Below are 21,127 nucleotides of genomic sequence, written 5' to 3'. Positions count from 1 at the left end.
GCTAGAAACCGAGTGAGAGAAAACCTGGAAGGTAAAGAGGCCCCTCGGAATCTGCAAGCCCATTCTGGAAATCTGCTAAATTCTGTCCATGTGTGGGGAAAAAGATAAAGAGCCCAGTGAGAGCAGGAACTGGAGGACCGAAGAGATTAAAACAATTCTTCAGCACAGCTGACACTGGCAAGAAAGGGCTGGGAATTTAAATCTCTTCATGTTATGGGAGTTGGCTGTTGTGTCACGTTTCTCTCTCCTGTTCTTTTCTTGTCTTTGGATCCTAACTGCACATGCATTAGATGACTTGTCATGGTAGCAGAGCCAGTGAAGCCACTCTCCACCTCCCGAGCCTCTCTTCTCCCTGTTCTTTGGACTGGATAGCTTCTATCAAGAATATATATATTCATATGTATAATATATTCAATATATATATGTCCTTTGTCACTTTCTTCTGCCAACTCGAATTTGCTCCTAAGCCCGTATTCAATGAATTTTCTATTTCAGATATTGTACTTTTCAGTTCTAGAATTTCTATTTTTTACTTAGTTTCCATTCCTCTGCTGAGATCCCCCATCTGTTAACTCGTTATGACCACTTCCCCCCTCAGAATTTAGATTTACCATTGTAATGCCAACATCTAAGCTGCATCTTGTGTAGTTCAGTTGGCTGGTTTTGCTTTCTGAATACGGGTCAGATATTCCTCTTCTTTCTTTAAAGTTAGGCAGATGAATTTATAGACTATGCACTTCAGAGATTATAGTTTTTCTTATTTCTCTTTGTTAGCATTTTATTTTTTGGCCTCAGGAGGTTATTGGCTGATAATCTTCAGTTTGTGGAGGCTTGCGTTTTCTGCTTTGTTAGAGATAAAACACAAATGACCAATGCCAGGTCAGTGATGTAGCAATATGCCAGACTCTATAAACAGTGATGAGATAATAGGGGATCTCGAACAAGTTCATACCAACAACTCCAACTCAAAAGCAAACACTGATCTGGCTACAAAACCCAGAATTTTGTTTGTACAGAAAGGCCAGGTCATGTGACTGCAGAATTCCTTCATATGTTTTAAGAAATCATTCCAATCTCACATCAGTTCTTCTAGGAAATAGATGAATGCCATGAGGCTATAGTAAAACAAAAAACATGCTATAACTTCTATAATTATACTAATCTATCTTCCAGAATTACCAATAGGAAGCTTTTCAGAATAAATGAAAAAGATCAGAAGAAACATATAAATATGACATATTGAAGAAAACCAGAAATGTTAAATAAGGTTGAACAGGAATGAGGATGTTTGACTGAATTTGCTGCCCACTTATCATAGTAAAAAATAACTATAAGGCATGTAAATGTTTCAACTGTATGAAGGGCATGTACAGATGCTACCTCGACGATGATGCTAATTTATAAGAAGTTGAGGGCGTATTTCATAAGGTCAGACACAAGGACTCCGATCATCACAGCCTTTCAGTATCATTCTCAGCATCGCAGCCAGTGTGGCACAGCACGTACAAGAAACACAGGGCAGTGTTGGAAAAGAAATTGATACTGTTTTGCTTGTCTATAGAGCAGAGAGTCAATAACACTAAGATGTCAATTACCTCAGATTAATACCATCATTGAAGCAGATCTCAGCAAGGTTTTATTAAGCTTGGATTATGTTGCATGATTTCTTTGGTTAAAACATGCATAGGAATCTAAAAAGAAAGTATTTACCACCAATGAGTGAACTTAGCAAGGTCACTGAATTAAAAAACAATTCGTACGATTAAATCACACTTCTACTTACATGTACATACTAGAACAATCGGCCTAATTGAGAAAGTCTTCAGTTCTTTTCATAGTAACATCAAAAGGCATAAAACATATAGGGTGGGTTACTGGAAACAGTGCTTGACTTCGCTCTGCCAGCAGTGGGGCATTTGAGTGGGGAGACTTTGATAAAGAGAAGAGTCTATAGAGCAGAGAGTCAATAACACTAAGATGTCAATTACCTCAGATTAATACCATCATTGAAGCAGATCTCAGCAAGGTTTTATTAAGCTTGGATTGACAATGTGATTATAAAACAAATATCAAAAGAGAAAAACTGGAAAATACGTAAAGATTCACATAGGGAAGTATGACATTCAAAGCTGTACAGCTTTGTTTGTTGTAGTGTTGCTCTGAGACACACGAATGAATGACTAAAACACAATAGGAAATGTGACACACACACTGTCAATTACTCATTACAAAATGTTAACATGGTTCAATGAGGAAACATATATTAATACCAACTGCACTTTAGTGTGGATCAAAGACAAATGTCATAGAAGTAGACCAGGCAAGGACTCAGCATACATGAAAACATCATTGACACGATCAGTCATCTGAGACACCATGACCAAAAGTAAGTTGGGGAGCAAAGGGTTTATTTCCCTTATACTTCTACATTGTGATCCATCACTGAAGGAAGCCAGTCAGGACAGGAACTCAATCAGGGCAGAAACTTGGAGACAGGAGCTGATGCAGAAGCCATGGAGGGTGCTGCTTACTGGCTTGCTCTTCATAGCGTGTTCAGCCTGCTTCTTATTGAATCCAGGACCACTAGGGCCGGGGTACCACCATCCACATGGACTGGGTCCTCACCCATCAATCACTAATTAAGAAAATATCCTATAAGCTTGCCCACAACCTAATCCCACGGAGGCAATTCTCAGTTAAGTTCTCTCTTCTCAGAGGAGTATAGCTTGCATCAAGTTGACATACAATAAACATACCTCAAAGAAAATCATCTGGGAGAAAATTACACCAATAATACATATTGTATAATTTGATTCATAAAGTGTTAGGTAACAGGCACAAGAAATGTGTGATGGCATTTAAAACAGCCCTTGTCTTTGCTAGAAGGAAATTAAGGAATTTTTCTGGGATGGTACACACACACACACACACACACACACACACATCATGAACTTTTACATATGATATAGCTCTTGTAGGACACGTGTTTCAAACATTCTTCAAAGTCCAGAAAGTTAGATGTATATTTTACTGTAGGGAAATTCTACCTCAACTATTATAAAAGGGTTATTTTGAAGACAGATGTCCAGACTGTGACTTCCATGAGTTGGACATCTGCTTTGGTCTGAGTGGGTTCAGGAAAAACTTCCTTAGCATGGTCACATCAGCTCATTGGTTATTTAACTGGGAAAAGTTGATTAAAACATTGAAAAGGCTTATATGCAGATAAACATTTTCAATAGTTTAGTTTTCAATAAAACGGTGCGTGCATGTGCACACATGTTCAGCACTGTTCTTTTGATGTGAAGTCTAGACATTTTTTAATGCCTATTATCTATTATCATTCTTGCAAACTATGCCCACAACCCATAATCTATGATCTCTGTTCCTAATTCCTTAAGACAGAAATCAAATAGATTTTTGGAGCAATCTAAATATAAAATCCTTCTAGGATCTCTATTTTAGTTTCCCCACATTTTACGTCCTTTGTACTCCATGACTAAATTGACAAATTATTATTTTTGGTACCTCACACCTTTCATCTGAATTGCCAAAGAATCTAGCTTTGTTTCCGCAGCTGAAGGACTGAAGGACCGCAGCTCTCTTTTTACCAGTCTTATTTAACTGGGTTGAGTGCAGTTTTGTCAAACGGCATCATCACAATGGCAGCCACACTCAATCTAGGTGCAGGACAGGGACATCCTTCCTCATGAGGCCAAATAAGACCACAAGAAGGGGAGAGGGAAGCATTTGTTGACTTCTTAATCTGTAAATCTCTCAAGGTCTCTCACCTCCTTCCTCTCTGTATAGTTTTCTCTCACAGCTATAATCCACTGTGAAGCCATTACTGTTTTCTTTCCCTGCCTGACCTTTCTTTCCTTTAAAATGGAAAGGGGAACACTGACTTAAAAGTGTCTTCACAAACATTTCTAAAGTGGAAATAAAAATATAAAATTATATCCAGCTTTTAAAATATTTTAGAGAATGCCACCAACTCAAACTGGGATAAAATGTCACCATAGGTCAAAGAGAATGCCACAGGGGCCACTGGGAGCCTCTATAACCTTTTGGTAAAAACTGAATTGGTTCAACTCCTTTACAAGATGGGGTGGCATCCTATAATGAAATTAAGGATGTGCAAACATTAGCAATTTTTCTCTTATATACATGACCTGGAGATACATGTTCCTGGGTTCATGAGGGCACAAAAGCAAGAGTGTCCTTGGCAGTGGTGTTTCTAATTATCCCATACTGAACCCCAAAATGCTTTCCATGGTTCAGTGGGTAAGCCCTAACATAAAGATTGCTGTCAGCCCCCTTTGGATTGATTATATATATATATATATATATATATATATATATATATATATATATATTGCAGTGAGTACTTGGGGGGCATGCCAATATGTCCCCCTGAGAAATCATTCCATGCAACTGATCTGGTATAAAGGGGTTTATTGGAGGGAAGGGAGGAAAGTGAGGACCTGGGGAAGGGGTAGGGACAGACAAGTGGACATGCAGACAGGCAGACAGAGAGAGCAGAGCGATGAGGGTAGAGAAGGGGAAATAAAGGACAGGAAAGTGGGAGGGCTAGAGCTTGCAGAACTGAATTAATTACCTCGATAAGGACATGAGAGCAACAGAAGGAGGAAGATATTTTCATATAGTTGGGAGCTGGGAGGGAGGTTACATTTGGAACAAGGGACCTACCTGTGTCTTGTAATGTGAAGTACGGACTTTTGGGTATTTGCACATACACATGTATGCATGTGCACATGCATACATGCACACACATACATATATGCATGCAGATGCATACACACACTCACAAACATATGTACACACATACACATGCATGCACACACCTCTCACACACACATGCATGCACATATGCACTCATACACACAATCACACACACATGCACACAAACATGCACACACACATGCACACACACATATACATGCATGCACGTGCACATGCATGCTTGCACACACATACATATATTCATGCACAGACACATACACACAGTCACATTCATGTGCACACATATACACATGCACACACTTTTCACTCAAAGCAAAATGTTTCAAAATGTTATTGTTTCAAGGGATTCATTTATATTTTCCTGGCACGGCTACCTTGCACCTCCCAAAGCCTGTGTGTGAGATCACCTGCCAGTGTCTCACTAGCTCTAGCTTCTGCCTGATTCAAGAGTGAAGTTGAAGGAAAAGTGGGGTGGTAAATTAAACAGTAACCATGAAGAAAGGGACTTGGAATGGCCTACGTATTTATTTGTATAAATTTATTCCAAGACAAGCTTTCTTCCCGATTTATGGTTTGCTTTAGAGCAAATCCAGTCATCTGTATTATCTAGCAATGAAGGTGCTGGTGGCTTTTCACATTCAGCTCAATTACTTGTTATCTCCAAGTATCCCTCTCAGTATTTGTCTCCCTAAACCCATGAAGCCTGTATTGTAATCCAATTTTTTTGATTTAGAATCGAAGAAACAGTTTAATAAAGGCTTCATTTGAATATAATTAGCAGAATGTTTTTAACCCCACCCATTAGTAAGTGACTCAGTTGCAAGATGCTGCTTGATGCTGCTTAGAAATACAGCAAAAACACTTCTATCAATAAAATCAAGATTTCTGGGCATTCTCCATTCATTTGGTATAATATCTTTCTTTTTAAAAAATCACCATTGTCAGGAGCCACACAGACTTACTTGGGCAGCATCTATTTGTGAGACTGTTCAGTTTAACAAGTCTTAATTTAGTGACTCATTTTTCATTTTCTATTATATTAATCACAGAAAGTTGAATAGACTGCATTCTTTAGTCCTCTTTTATGGCTGAATGGTGCATTTGGGAATGTGGGCGCGCATGCATGCACAAGGCACAGGCGAGGAGATCTCAGGCTAGAAAAGAGTTAGTAAGCACATCAGCCTGCTCTGTGTCCTCAGGCCACTTTCCCTCAACGCCTCTCATCTCCAGAGCTTTCAAGTGATGCCAAACTGGAAAAACTTTCAGAAATGCATGACTGTCTCTTCCATCCTGTTGTGAATAAAAAAGCTGAATCGAACAACGCAGGCTCTTCTGGAAGTCTCTCTTTTTTCATGAGCTGCTGGCATCCTTACAATGCATTATTAGCCAAGGGAGATCACAGGACTGGGGGTTAAAGGATCTTAGATATGGTTTTAGTTCGGGAATATGTTCCCTCAGATGGTTGCGTTTTGGTGACTAACGAGTCTCATATAGTGTCAGTGAGTGTATTAAACATCTCAGGAAAGCAGAGTTAATCTTCTAAGCATAATGCCCAATTGGAAGAACCTTCTATTCACTGATAGTCATATGGCTAAATTGTGGTTTATTCCTATGATGAAATGAGTAGGCCTGATTCCAACTGACCCCCCCATTTGCGCTGACTAACTATCATCTTGCCAGCTGGCTTTGGTGCATGTTTATCACTCAATTAAAATGGAAAAGGAAATAACATCAGCGTGGTGACACTTTGGTTCCTATGGTCATGATATAATAATATATATGTCACATGAATTCTCCAGCTGTCTCAGCACCTCATTGTCAGGTATCCACTTGGGATTCCAGTATTGGCAAGACAGACAGGAAGTTAGGCAGTGTTGTGCTGAGTGCACAGGAGAAGGACCATAGGCTATTGTGTTCTCCTTCCTATACTACCTGTTTAGCCAGGAGATGCTACAAAGCCTGTTTCTCACACAACTGGCCTCCAGTACCTTGTGGGTGGGAGCTTTCTAATAGGGTTAGCAATTCTTGCTATCCAGTTAATCAGTTTAAACTTGACACAAAACTTATCATTTAAATGTCAGTATTTTAAGAAAATGAAGTTATACATCTGTGTTGTATGCATCAACAATGCTGTAGATGTGTAATGATAAACATGTCCATTACAAGAACACTGTATTATGGTGGCAAAGACTGTGGGACCCACCTTTTTTTTTTTTTTATCTTATGTACAGCTTTATATTCTCACTGTCTTGGCCTCTGCCAAACACATGAAATCTACCATCACTTTTTCTCTAAATACATGTGTATACCAGAGGACATATTATTTAATTTTGGTTGGTTTTGAAATACAAAAAGCAGTGTGCAGCTTTAAACATTTCTGTTACAACTTGCTTTCTTCATTCAAGCACCTTTAAGAATCTTCCAATATGGAGCTGGAATTCATCTTTTCTAGTCTAATTCATTGAATAAACACTGGTAGTTGCTGTTAGCTTGTGATCTTGGCCTTCTGAAGACCAGGAGCTCCTTATCCATTTTATCCTAAAGATGCTCAATCTCTACCTTTATAAGCGGCTTTGCTTCAGAGATCATTAAGATTCATCCTGCGACACTGTAAATGATTTTATGCTATATTTTCTCATATGAATCCTAATTTTGGCTTTTTGTTAATTTCTAGTTCATCAGTAATGAACTTTTTTATAGTAAAATATACTCAGTTTAGCTGGTTAGATTTTATAAAGATTTAGTTTTATGTATGTTATGTGTCTTGCCTGCATGTATGCACTTGCTCCGTGTTTGTACAGTGCTTGTAGAAGCTTAACGAGAGTGTCATTTTCTCTAGTTACAGCAGTTCTGAGCTGTCTTGTGGGTGCTAGGAACTGAACCTGGGTCCTTTATATGAACAGCAAGTGCTCTTAGCTGCTAAGCCATCTTTTCAGCCCACAACTAGACTTGTTTTTTTTTTTTTTTAAGTATTCAACTTTTTCCATGTTTACTTAAACTGCTACTTCCACAATATAGTTTAGACATTTTCAAGAATGCCTAATTTGCCCCATTGGCCCTGAAACCTTTATCATATTTAGTTACTATGATTAATTAGGATAGTTTGACTTTATTTTTCCTTTAAAAATGACTTATTACTTATTTTGTGTGTGTGTGTGTGTGTGTGTGTGTGTGTTTGGGTTCATATGCCAAAAAAAAACAAAAACAAAAAAAAAAAAACAAAAAAAAAAACACGTGTGAAGATTGGAGAACAAGACAGAAGTCAGTGCTTTCTTTCTGTCATGTGGATGGTAAGGATTAAATCCAGGCTTGGTGTCAAGATCCTTTATCTGCTCAGCCATCTTGCTGGCCCACAATGATCAATTATCACATAAATCTTACTTTATAGCAGGATGGTATTTGATAATCCTTTGTGTGTGTGTGTGTGTGGGGGGGGTGTCTAGCGTGAACTGCCTTTCACGTGGGTTTTTCCGGTTTCTTTTGACGAGTCTCTGTCTTTTCTCAGTCTCTCTACCCTTGGAGCAACCAAAAGCATGGATGCCCCTTCTTTCTCTACCTCAGTGATGAGTGAGAACTTTAGACAGGCTCTTGTTCAGGTGACAATCCCTGCAGCATCTCTCTAGTTCCAAGCACACACTTAGCATATTTACCTGGATCTAGTGGGTATCTCAACACTAGTCCATCTATGGCTAAACTCCTACAGTCTATCATATTTGTAGCCATTATTACCTTGCCACATTCCCCACCATGGCTGTTCACCAGTCTGACGCCTTCTTCAGTGTGAACAGGCTGAATTTGGGAATGAGTTTCATTCATCTTTAAATCCACTATATCTAGCACACGGCTACTATTCAATAGCATTATATTAATTTACTTGCCTTGCGGGGGGGGTGGGTAGAGAACAGATGACTGAATAAATGAGTAACCATGTAGAGAAGGGGTTTTAAAACAGTTCCCTTGCTTACATTTATGAGGTTTTAGTCTTGTTTCTGAATTGCGTTCTTCATTCTGGATGAGTTGAAGCTATGCAAGGCTGTAGTGAGGCCTGTGAGGGCACAGGTGACTGTGTATGTCACACCCAGCCAGCCACAGGGAGCCCACTTACTGTCAGAAATAAAGCCAAAAAACACGACGTTTTGTTTCTCTTTTATTGCAACCCATTGCAAGGTCAAAAGATTCACAGAAATATAGAAACTACAAACTGGGTGAATTTTCTTTATTCATTCAAAAGGACGTTAAAGACAAAGGACCGGAATTTTCCACTACAGCAATATATTTCATAGGCTTTATTCTGAAAATACTGTTGACATTTGGAGAGGATAAAAGCCCTGCATTAAATGTGTTCACATGTATTTATGACAGTCTAAGGAAAAAAAAGAAGGGGACTATATTGCCCAGAAAAAAGTATTTTAAGCCTCATTTCAAAGCATCTAATGAGAGCACATTCAACAGCCCCCAGAGGATCGCTTGAGGTGAGGCTTTTCCTGGCTGCTTTTTTTAGATTAGTGCTTTGAGGCTGGATACAATGTTTCTACAGACTTCTACAAATGAACCGAGGCAGTTTTCCGGGTTCTGTTGCATCAGGGTTTCTGTATGAGTCAGCATCTTAGAGAATAAATGCACCCCCCCCCCCCCCCAAGCTAAAGCATTTCATAGTGCTGGACTTTAGGTTCAAAGAATGCAATGTTTAAAAAAAATCAATTGTACACTCCAAAACCATTGACAACTAGACTATAACATTCCAACGATTATTACAACTTTGAACTGAAATTGTACCGTCTCTATCAAAGACGGATTTCCCTTCTTTTGTCTTTGTGTGACTATTTAAAATATAGTGTGACATATATAAAAATTAAACTTTTGTTTATTCACTTAAGCTACTATTACTATACATACTGTCTTATAAATTAGTTTTGGGTTAAAAACCAGTTAAAATATTATGAAATAACATTTTTAGTAGTGGAGAAATGGATACAAAGAGACACAGTTCACTGTATAAGAAGAAATGTAGGTTTCTAATGGTAAACAGCTTTTTCTTAAACAAATTTCATTTCCGTCAAATTAAACGAACAACCCTTTTGGTTATGAAAAAGGTATTCCTGGTACTTGCTCAGTGGGTTTGTTTTTAACTGATTGGGATTAAAAAAAAAAAAGCTACATCAGAAGCATGTTGACATACTCAAGGGAAACAAACATTCTCTACAGAGAAGGGGTCATTACACATATGTGAATGGCATTCAAATGTAAGGCTGCTTCTGTTCCTTACAGCTAGTGTTGTTGGGATTTATAGGAAACAAACTCAAACCTCATTATAATTGTTAAAGACCAAAGACCACATACGGGGAGAATAAATAGCAAGTTCAAAAGTCAAGGTTTTGCTTTTCCTACTACGAAAGATAATCACTCTTTAGCTTAAAAAGGCTCCCTGCTGCCTGATTATAAATCCAGACACAGGAGAGGTCATTGGAGCCTGAGTCCCTGCAACGAATTAACTGTAGAGATGTGTGAAATCTAAGTAGACTCATTTCCTGATAGGTACTGACATACGCAAAAGCTGGTAATATTTAATTAAACTAAAATACGTATTTCTGGCAAGTGTAAACAGAATCTTAATGAACAGATTTCCTAAATTCTCTCCTCAGCTCATACGTTAGCTAACAGTAGATCTTTGCAGTAGTGTAAGAACTATTCAAAATTATAACATGCATATATTCAAAAAACCTGTTCTAAATCCCAAAGCAAAGAAAAAAATACAACAGGAAGATTGTCTACGTACATCTCATTCATTCATCTTCTATCAATATAACTACCCCACCTCAGAATATATTTTCATAATTACCAAAATAATGAAATGATCTGTAAAAGTTTTAAAATAACTGCACACCATTAATTACGTTCGTGGCTTCAATGTGGATAATGCCAAGATTAGCCCCAAATGTCACTAAAATACATCTTGACCAGTAACTATCCACAAAGTAAAAGCTAACACAGTGTTAATGTAAAACCAACTAAAATATTTATTACTTAACAGAATGCGTTTATAGAATAATGAATAATTAACTTTTGTGAGCTGGCCAGGGGACTTCAGACTGTTGCCTCCAAATACAAATTTACAAAAGGCTTTATTCAGTCTATTTTCTAAGTTACCTACAAGACAGCAAGTTGTCCACCTGTGGGCACAGTAAGTTAGGCACAACCACAGTAGACAGCATGCTGCTTTCATGACCCAGGAAGGTTCCTGTGAGGAAATATTTTACCAAGTGAGAACTTGACCTAGCATATGTACGGCAGCATGACAGTACATGAGAGTACATGGTGTGTATTATGGGATTTTGAGGGGTTCTAGTTTCCAAGCTTCTAGTTAGAGCAATATCACTTGTGTTCTGGTCTTCTCAGAAGTGTACAAGGTAGCCCATCATAGAACAATGCCTTTTGGTGAGCATTTCCAAGATGTGTCAGAACTTAGAAGCTCAAGATTATACACCCAGTTTTCTGACTTGAGATTCCACGAAGTCTTTTTTTAGAGAAATAAACTTTTGAATTGGGGAAAAAAAAGGTTGTGGTTTTCATAATCTTCTGTTTTGGGCAAAACAAGCCAGCTTACTTGTAGGTGAGTTACAGTGCGCTTATGCTATGCAGAATGCAAACAAGACACAAATGAAACACACACTGACAGGTGCCGGTTAAAACCTTTCTGAAAGACCCCCTGTTCCAGGTGCCTATCTCCACTCTGCTGAACGGCCTGAGTAGGCCTGGGCCTGGGCTTGGGAAGAGAGTTAGGAGGTGGCGGCGGACATACTGGGGGTCCAGCCCATCTGGTAGGCTCTCTCCAAGGTCCTCTTGCAGTCCTGTAGAACGGTGCTGAAGGTGATGTGAGGGTACTGCTGCACCAGCTGCTCTACCGTCACTTCATTGACCTGTGAGCAGAGAAGAGTCATCGTCAGACACAGGGCCACCAACACCACGCAGCCAGTGCCCACGGGGGTGCTGCAGGGCATGCAGCGTGACGAGGAACCCAGCTCTCCCCTTTCCTTTCCACTTAGCAATGTGACCAAGGATTTGCTGAGCGCATGTATTTTTCCTCCGGTCTGACTTCTCTGATATTCCAGCACTACACTGCCCGTATGGATTTTTAATTAAACATGATGTCATGAAATAAAATGTACCTGCTAAACATAAATGACTAAATGACTGGGACTTGCCAAGATGGCAGCGATGCCCATTAAGAACAGAGAGAACAGGAGGAAGGAAGCAATGAGAACATTCTCCTGTATCTCTGACCTCTTCACCCACGGAAAGGCCTTTTTAGGCTGAACACTGTACAATGGGGGTTGAGAGGATACACAGGATTCTAGATAGAAGTGCAAAGGAAAATGTTTATTTTTCTTCCCTTTAAATGTTGAGACATTGCAAACCTCAGGCCCTGTGTGAGAAGGGCTGAAATTCGAGGAATCAATAATTAAAACATACATGGCTGGCAGGTCAGGGATGGCCCCAGCAGACCTCAGCCGTCAAAGAGTCCACCTTGATTCCCGATTAGACAAGGCAATCAGACAGGCCTAATTAAAACTAACACCTTTACAATTGCTGTGCTGTGAAGGGATTAATTTGTCAATTATTTTTAAGCTGATTGCAGTTCATATCACAGACGTAGACAGCTTCCTTCATCCTTTAGATAAATAAATGATTAACCTAAGAACCACAACTTATAGGTAGCTTTATTTAAAATCTTTATTGAACACTTGGGCATTTTCGAATACATCAATATTTTATCTGTACTGTGTAAGCTATACCGAGCTAAGGCTGAACGCAGGTATTTGTGGCGGACATTGAGTATCCTTCTTAATGTTCATCACTCAAACCAACAGCACCACCATTAAAAAAAAACCTAAAAAACAAACACAACTCAAACAAGTCTCGAAGGCCTTGCTATCTGCTTTGAAAGCCTGCTTCTAAGTCTAATGATCATGAAGTTTGGTTATCTTCACTTTTCTAAATATGCGATTTGAAAGTTAGGTTGGCTATTATTTTTGTTCAATACTGAGAACTGCTATGGTCACATTGTACTGGTGAGTGACATTTACGGTTTAAGACAAGGTCTTGATAAGTAACCAGGCTGACATCAAGCACATGATACTAAGATCTTCCAAGACCTAGATTATAGGTATGAACTATCATGCCCAGATGTCAAGAAATTTCTCTAGTTATGATGTGTTTGTTTTAATCTTTCCTTTCTCTACCCACCCCCACTTTTCTTTTAAATATAGAATTGGACTCTTCAGCTGTAGAAACAAGATAAAAGGACTTACATTGTAGACTTGATGCTGTAAGGCTGAGATGTGATCCTGTGCACAGCACTATGACTGACATAATGAGCCCCCTAAATGGCAGCTCTGGTCATTGCAACAGGTACTCAGTGGAGAGTTCCTGAATGCCAGGGTTAGCTAATGACGTATGAGATAGCACTACCGTCACAGTGCTATTCTGCGTCACTCTGCTTCTACATAAGTCAGAAGTGGACCTTCATGTCAGTGCCCATTACAATGCTCACAGGAAAACAGTCACACCAACACAGAGATTTCAGGACACACTTGTACTGCACAGTGCTTTTATAGATACGAAATGGTTGAGTTACAGAAAACAAAACCTTTCACTATTTTCTACCGCCCTCTCTTGGCATGTAAGTGTCAGATTAGTATATATGTGGATTGTCTTATGTTAGAATGTTTGATTTTTAAGAATGTTGTCTGAGCTGCTGACTTGAGTTTCATTAAAAAAAATCATGACTGAATTTTGGTGTGGGATTAGGACAGGCTCTCTAGTAATTTCAGAAATGGCTCTGGAAATACTTCTGCCATTTTGAACTACAGATTTGTATTTCTGTCTAGACATTTGTATTTATAGCATAGACAATTATAAAATCCAAGTGTCTGTCAATTCTGAAAACTACTGAAGATGCTCTATGGCCTGCAGTAGCAAATACTCAGCCAGACTGAACTCTCCCGGTAACAGGCTCAGACACCTCAGCAGGAAATAAACTTCCTTCCATCTTTTAAAAACATTAAAATTATTTGTATACCAAAGTATTGCTTTAAAATGAATTTCTATAAGTTTGAGGCCAGCCTGGTTTACAGAGTGAGTTCCAAGACAGCCAAGGCTACACAGAGAAACTGTCTTGATACATCATAAATAAATAAACAAATAATGAAATTAATTTCTCTATTATCTTGCATCAATGCCTATCTGATTTGTAGATCTATTTTATTTATGTATATGCTCAAAGTAATGTACCTTCCACATGATGAAAAGGACTGAGAACTGATAGTGTTGGAGAAGGCTGTTCTACAAAGACCTCTGCTGTCAGGGGACTGTGCTCCCCACACACTGGGATGAATGCAGGGTTCTTCCTCTACAAATCAGTGGAAGCCATGTAGTCAGAGAGCACACTGGGGAAAGCAGAGCTAGCCCATGCAGTCCAAGCCACTTAGCAGGAGGGGACTACAGACAAGAAGCAAGGGGCAGCACACACCTGCCCCGAGCACAGAGATTCGGATTCCTTTCTAACCCACGAGGACAAGGTTTGTGCATAGGACTGACAGGCAATTTGTTTTGGAGAATCAATTTTTAAAAAGAAAAAAAATGCCAGTGTGATAACTTTTCCAGAAAGAGATGTATAATTCACCTTAAGGAAACTCAATACATGAAGACACAGATTTATGAAGTATATAAATTAGGTAATAATTTTTCACATTAGCAAAGCCTTTTATGGGAGGGTTAATTTATTTCATCAGCTCTCCTAATACACTTCCTTTGGCTTAACAGAATTCAATTTATCTATTTTTTTTTTTTTGTATAAAGTAAGGTACACCTGTATTTAAGAATAGATGCCATGGGAATTCTCTGGCTTTCACAGGACGTGGGTAAAAGTAAGTAACAAGTTGACTTTTTTTGTGTAGCTGCGTATGAGATGGCAGCCGTGGTCCTCAGTAGAGAACACACGCCTTCTAAGCAACCCTGTGATTACTGTGCATTGTAAATTCTGGAAAACAAAGCAGAGGAGAACATGTAAATATCCCATTTTAGACCCTTACTGGGGAAATATTATACAGGGAAGGCGGTGGGCGCATGCCCACAACAGGGAAGGTTCTACTGTTTACTTACAATGTCTCCTGGTGGTGCTGAGGTACATTTTATACCCTGCTTCTCAGAAGTACATATGATGCTCCCTTCTTTTTTTTGTACAGACTCTAAAGTGCTCTGGTGCCACAGAGGAGCCTGGTGTAAGACACCAGGAGAGACCAAATCATTTTTCAATCTTATGTAGACAAACACATGCCTGCAGAAATTTCGTCATGTGCCAGTCGACTTGTGAAAGCACATTTTCTAACTTATAAAATGCATGTAATATAAATGGGGAAATAAAGGTGTTTTAAAGACAACCCCCATGACATCTTTCTTTAAAATTCAATTTCCATTTTCTTTTTTTGAAAACTATCAATGGTAACAAGTCTACTTCAGATGGATTTGGAAAATGAAGCATCATCCTTAAAGAAAAACTCAAAAATGTTATTTAAAGAAATTATTGTGATTAAAGACGAAAAGCACATGCCCCAGGATTTTAAAGAGTATACAAGAAAGATTAGATTTTATCGTTCTCTCTAAAGACAGCATAACCATGATTTACATTTTCAAAATTACTATAGCTCTTTTTAAGGTAGTACAATTTGTCTGGTATTTTAATCTATTTTGAGTTAACGTCTATTAGCACTTTTTGAAAATGTGAGGCAATCTGCTATGCTAATTAAGGTAAATCATACGATGGTTTCAGCATGCTGCTGCTGCCGATGCTGCTGTTCCAGAGGAGTGAGGAGGGAAGCTCAGAGTTCTAACACTCCTCCACTGTCTTCTCTTCTCACCAGGCCCTCATTGACACCATCACCAAAAAGCTCCTGATCTGTTAGAACCTAGCCTAGAATTCAGTTATTCAAAAAACTATTCAACTGTTCAAAAAATACAATATCCGATAAAATATGATGAAGAAAACATAAACATTCTTTGTTTTTTTTTAAAATGTTGTACATGGTGCATGCATGTGACAGAGCAAATATGTGTGCAGGAGTGGCCACATATTGAGGACAGAGGAAGAGGCTGGGTGTCTTTATCACTCTCTGCCTTGTTCCCTTGAGACTAGGCTTCTCACTGAACAAGAAGCTTGCCCTGTTGGCTAGCTGGCTGGCCAGCAAGCTCCTGGTACCCACTTGTCTCCATCTCTCAGTGCTGGGGTTACAGGGATGTGTAATTCAAGTCCTCACACCTGGGGAGCTCATTCTCTCCAACCTATAGTGATTTTCTCTCTGATGGAGAAAGCTCTGGTCCAGTTTGAGATACCCGGACTGTAAGCTAGACAACAGGGAGTACTTCAGTCAACTCTGTTTTCCACCAACAGGCGCTGGCTGTTAGTCTCATTAACTAAGACGCAGGCTGGTTAAGACCGTAGTGCTCTGCTTTCGTCCACTGCCAGGCCTGCTGCCTGTGGTACCTGCCTACTGTGCAGTACAAACTCAGTGCGCATGAGCTGGCTCAGGGAATACAGGAGTTACTCAGAGAACCTGCTCAGAATAAATAATAAAGAGGGCATGTCAGCACTGTGTCAAGCAGAAGTTAACTCTGTTACCTGCCTGTCATTCACAATGGGGGCAGTATCTAAAGCCTTGACCTCACCTCAGTCCCAAAGTCCTGTAACAATTTTAAGTTCTTGCTCATCCTGATCCTTGGCTACTGTTGTTTCCTATCCAAAGTCATCAGGTACCTCTTTGTAGAAACACTCTCTCGGAAGCTTAGTGACTCTGCACGCATATGGTGGTAGAGAAACTCTTGCTGGGTACAAGGCTGTCAGGCAGCTCTCTCAAATGTCTACCCTGTCATGGGCTTGAATGATGACCGCCTCCTTCAACATCGGTGACACACGCTACAAGGGGAGACAGGTTAATAATCTTGGATATGAACACTTTCCTACAACTTTATAAACCATAGTCAGGAGGTTTTAGAGTGTTATTAGGCTACTTAGGATGGTGGACTCAAGATGGCCTGATGGAAAGTCCGAATATTTCAAGACATTTATGGACTCTTTTGTGTCTCAGGTATTTGGTGGCAGAGTGGATTATGCAAAGGTCTCCTGACTCAAAGCAATGCTATTGGTACCTTCTCCTTTTGGGGTGACAGGGATGCTTAAAAATTGATATGGCTTCACCCCTCCATGGGGTAAATAGAGTTGCTCCTTCCTTCCTTCCTTCCTTCCTTCCTTCCTTCCTTCCTTCCTTCCTTCCTTCCTTCCTTCCTTCTTTCCTTCCTTTCTTCCCTACCTCCCTTCCTCCCTCCCTCCTTCCTTTCTTCCTCCCCCCCCTCGTTGGGTCTGTTGTCGCTGTGTGGTGTTTGCAGAACGAGAAACATGCAGCAGACAGTATAGTACCAGGCTTGTGGACATTACCAAATCAAAACTGTCACATGTGCTTACTGCGCTTTAGATTCCATATGGTAGGAGACAGCACAAGTAAGCTCTTTACAGTTTACTTTGGAAAACATATTTGAGATTTTGTCTTCACTTTCCACCCTAATGACTGATAAGGTAAATCACAAGTCTAACCTTGTTCTAGTTAGAATGAGAAGAACTGAAGCAGAGTAATACAGTGAAAAACAACCATCTTCCAGTTGTATGAATGCTAACATGTCATGACACGGATGTGTGGCATGGCAGGAAACTGTAGCTCACAGACTGAGTCAGCTAGTAATGGTAGCCAGGATCTGAACTCAGGATGCCAACACACAGTGTTCCCTGAATTGAATTTACCTGACACCGGGTAACATGTGTTGAACAGGACTGTCAGACTGGGGCGTGACTAGTAGAAGGCTTTCTAACATCCATTTCCTCACGTTAAAAACAAAGATTCCTGGAGGGAATAAATACATTTCCAGGTACCTGACAGTCTCTTCTGCAGGGTTGCTCTGTAGGAAGACAAATGACAATGGATACCACTGGCCTGCTGTGCTAGTTTGAATATTGGCCCGGGACGTGGCACTTTTAGGAGTTGTGGTCTTGTGGGAGTAGGTGTGGCCTTGTTGGAGGAAATGTATCTCTATGGGGGTGGGCTGTGAGAGCTTCCTCCTAGCTGCCTGAGGAGGATGCTCTGTTTTCTGTTTGGCTTCAGAACAAGATGTAGAACTCTCAGCTCCTCCTGCACCATGCCTGCCTGGATGCTGCCATGCTCCCACCTTGGTGATAATGGACTGAACCTCTGAACCTGTAAGCCAGCCCCAATTAGATGTTGCCCTTTATAAGAGTTGGTCATAGTGTCTGTTCACAGCAGTAAAGCCCTACACCTGCAAAGACTTGTGGTGAAGCCTCCATTTTAAGACACAGTGAAGTATCATTAAAATAGGGTGAGCTTGAGGCTCTCACAAGGGTCCTTTGGACAAAGGCAACTTGGGTCACACCAGAACTGACATGGCTTTCTTTCCCATCTTCTTTACAGGGACATGTTTTCTCATGTTCCAGAGAGAGAATGGTCAGCAATATTGATATGGGAGGTGGCCCCTGCCCTCTTGGAGCGTATAGTACAGCAGAAAAGACTGGTAGTTACTACAGCAACAGCAAAAGCTGAGAGGAAATTTCTAGAGAACTGCAAGTTGTCACAGAAGGAAGTCCTCAGCAGGTACTCTGGCTAGGGAGTGCCTCCCCAAAGAAGGATGTTTGCATGAACTTTCAAAACAAGGTGTCAGGCAACGTGTCACATGCAGTTAAGTATACACAGATTGTGCAGATAAGAAAGGAAGCCAGCCCAAGAGTTATTATAAGTGAACAGCCAGTGTTCCACTTTGTAAATTGTATTGTGACTCTTGTTGTGACTGGCTCTGCTTTGAGGAGGGGACGAGGAGGTCCCTCTGTGCAGGTGGAAGGTGCTCTGGTGCCTCTGTGGGACCCTGCAAAACAGCATGCTCAGGCCTCGAGTCCTAATTCAGGGTTACTATCCTGATGCTGGTCTGTCACTTTTCCTAGAGACCCTGGGCAATGTCACTCAATGCTAACAGCCCTAGGGGCTAACTCCAGGCTGCCCATAGGCAGAGTGTTGTCTCTGGGGCAACAGACCTGGAGCCTGCTTCAGCTTTCCGGATCTCTGGGAAACTATACTTGATATCCACAGTGTTCACTGGGTGCCTGCAAAAGTCTCTCAAATACAATCACCCTAGTGGTCTTGCAGTTGGTTCCCACAGGCTCCAAGATGGACACATATTCAACGTGGTAAATAGTTATGGGAAGTTAGGTGCCACTCAAAATTTCTTCATGTGACGTGACGGGCCGCCAGAGTGCAGGTGAGATTTAAGTAGGACAGCAAGATACTGCTTCCCCCCCCACCCCACCCCCCATCCCCGTGCTAGCAGTAGAACCAGGACACACCAGGCAGCCAGGCAAGCGATCCACCATGGAGTTTTACCATCAGCTCATAGCAGAGACTGAAACACCAGCTGATGGGTTGATGTTCCTAGGATCTTCCATAGCTAACAACACACAATTAGTTGTCTATAGAGCCACATAGGTCTTAATGAATCTATTTTCCTTTGATTGCAGCAGGATTCTTCGTGTCGTTGGTTCACTGACGAGTCAGTTTGCTGTGGTCTCCCCATGGGCAGAGCAGGAAACCAAGAATTCAATACCATTTGTATTGTATGTCTTTTGTTCAGCAGTGAGGCAAACCTTATAGCCCTGTTCCCTACCTCTCCTAGATAAACAGCTTCCTCTTTCTTTCTCATTTTGTCCAAGGCTTCTGCCAAGAGCCCCACAGTGATGCATATGTAACAAAGTGATGTATGTTTCCTGATGTGGGATTCGTTAAACTGTGTCTGCCATCAGAAACAGACAAGAACACAGTGGTTGCCATCCCAACTGCTTATCAGGAAAATCGGGAGATCCCTTTAAAACCCCTGGAGCCCAGGCCATCTCCCAGGCAACTGTCTCGGTCTTTGTGAGGGATCAATATTTGGAAGCTCTCAGGAGATTCAGACACATGGCACAGGTTGAGAGGGAGCAGCTGATTCCTGCCACTGGCACCTGAAGGCAAGAAAAGAAAGTAACAGGCACCAACCCCTTCCAGTGACACCCTCCCTACTGCCCTGACTATGGGATCTGGAGAAAGAAACCTGTTCCTGGAAGCTATAGCCATCTTTTTCAAATATTCATCTCTGTACCAAACAAAAAGCTTGTCCTTTGAATGTGTTAATATGCACTGATGTCCTCTTTCCATGCCTAACTTCAGGTGTCTAACTGGGCTTACAATGACTTTCCCAATAGGTAATGGGAAGTAAAGAAACAAAGAGCCCAGAAATCCAGTTCCCATACAGACTAAGCACTTCCTCAAGGAAAGAGGCAGGGTGTTCCAGAAGCATTGGAGGCTGTTCAGTATACTTGAAAGGAAGACAGCCGTGTATCTCATCGGCATCTTCAATGCCACTTGCGCATCACGGTGTCAGTTCATTATGGAGCCCATGTGAGGCAGTGCACTTGTGGCTTGAGACAAATGGAGACACAGACAAAACTTGGGTCCTTTATATCTTAAGATTGTAAACTTTGTGTGCAGAAGAGAGGGGTATGGTGAGAGGGAAGGGAGGGAGGGTATGGGAGGACAAGGGGGTAGGGGGATAGAGAGAGAGACGGAGAAAGAAAACACTAACGTAGTCCTGAGTTGCAGCAGGCACGTGCGCGCGCACACACACACACACACACACACACACACACCCTTCATCTAAAGGTCCTGAAGCATAGAAGGAAACAGAGATGGCGACTACAATGATCTGGATGGAGGAGCCTTGGAAATCCAGTCACCGTTGAGAAACACAGTCATTCCATCTTAGAATCAGCGATGATTGGAAGTGCTATGCTCTGTCAATATCTCAACAGGCCTGGCTTCATGCTGTCTTTTTCGTGAAATGCAGGCTGCCTGTTAACACTAGCACCTGCTTCTATTCACTTGGATTAGCACAGTGAGAAGGCGGTGAGGAACCCGGGAGGTGGGGATCACAGCAACACCAGCAGTGTTAAGTGAGAATTGGGGCTCGCTAACCTGCAGCCTCTAATTAGAGATGAGTGTGACAGTGAGCCCAATAACCTGATTGTCAGAGAAGAAGTTAGTGACATTTTCATTCCCAGTATCAGCACGCAATCCCTCACTATGAAGGCTGTTTCAAGCTGAGTGCAAACGTTGGGTCCAGTCTTTTAGGTGTGATTGTGGGCTTGATCTGTTGCTCAGAGGTATGAGTTTGCACGGACAGTACACATGAAAACTAGAACATGCATGCAGGACACTGTGAGAGC

At 40.9% G+C, this 21,127-nt stretch overlaps 1 protein-coding gene across 2 annotated transcripts in view; it reads right to left on the bottom strand.

Moving 5' to 3' along the window:
• Positions 1-8,898: 8,898 nt before the first annotated feature.
• Fbxl17 (F-box and leucine rich repeat protein 17) overlaps positions 8,899-21,127 on the bottom strand; it is a 421,711-nt gene continuing 409,482 nt past the window's right edge. For both annotated transcript variants that reach the window (XM_076914669.1, XM_034521241.2), the window contains one exon: positions 8,899-11,681. In XM_076914669.1, the coding sequence (XP_076770784.1) occupies positions 11,541-11,681 (141 nt within the window). In that variant the 3' untranslated portion in view covers positions 8,899-11,540. The remainder of the gene's footprint in view (positions 11,682-21,127) is intronic.

Source organism: Arvicanthis niloticus, chromosome 17, assembly GCF_011762505.2.
Source record: "Arvicanthis niloticus isolate mArvNil1 chromosome 17, mArvNil1.pat.X, whole genome shotgun sequence".
In the NCBI taxonomy this organism is placed as follows: Eukaryota; Metazoa; Chordata; class Mammalia; order Rodentia; family Muridae; genus Arvicanthis; species Arvicanthis niloticus.
The sequence above is the reverse complement of the archived record's forward strand: the minus strand, read 5'-3'. Positions and strand labels throughout refer to the sequence as shown.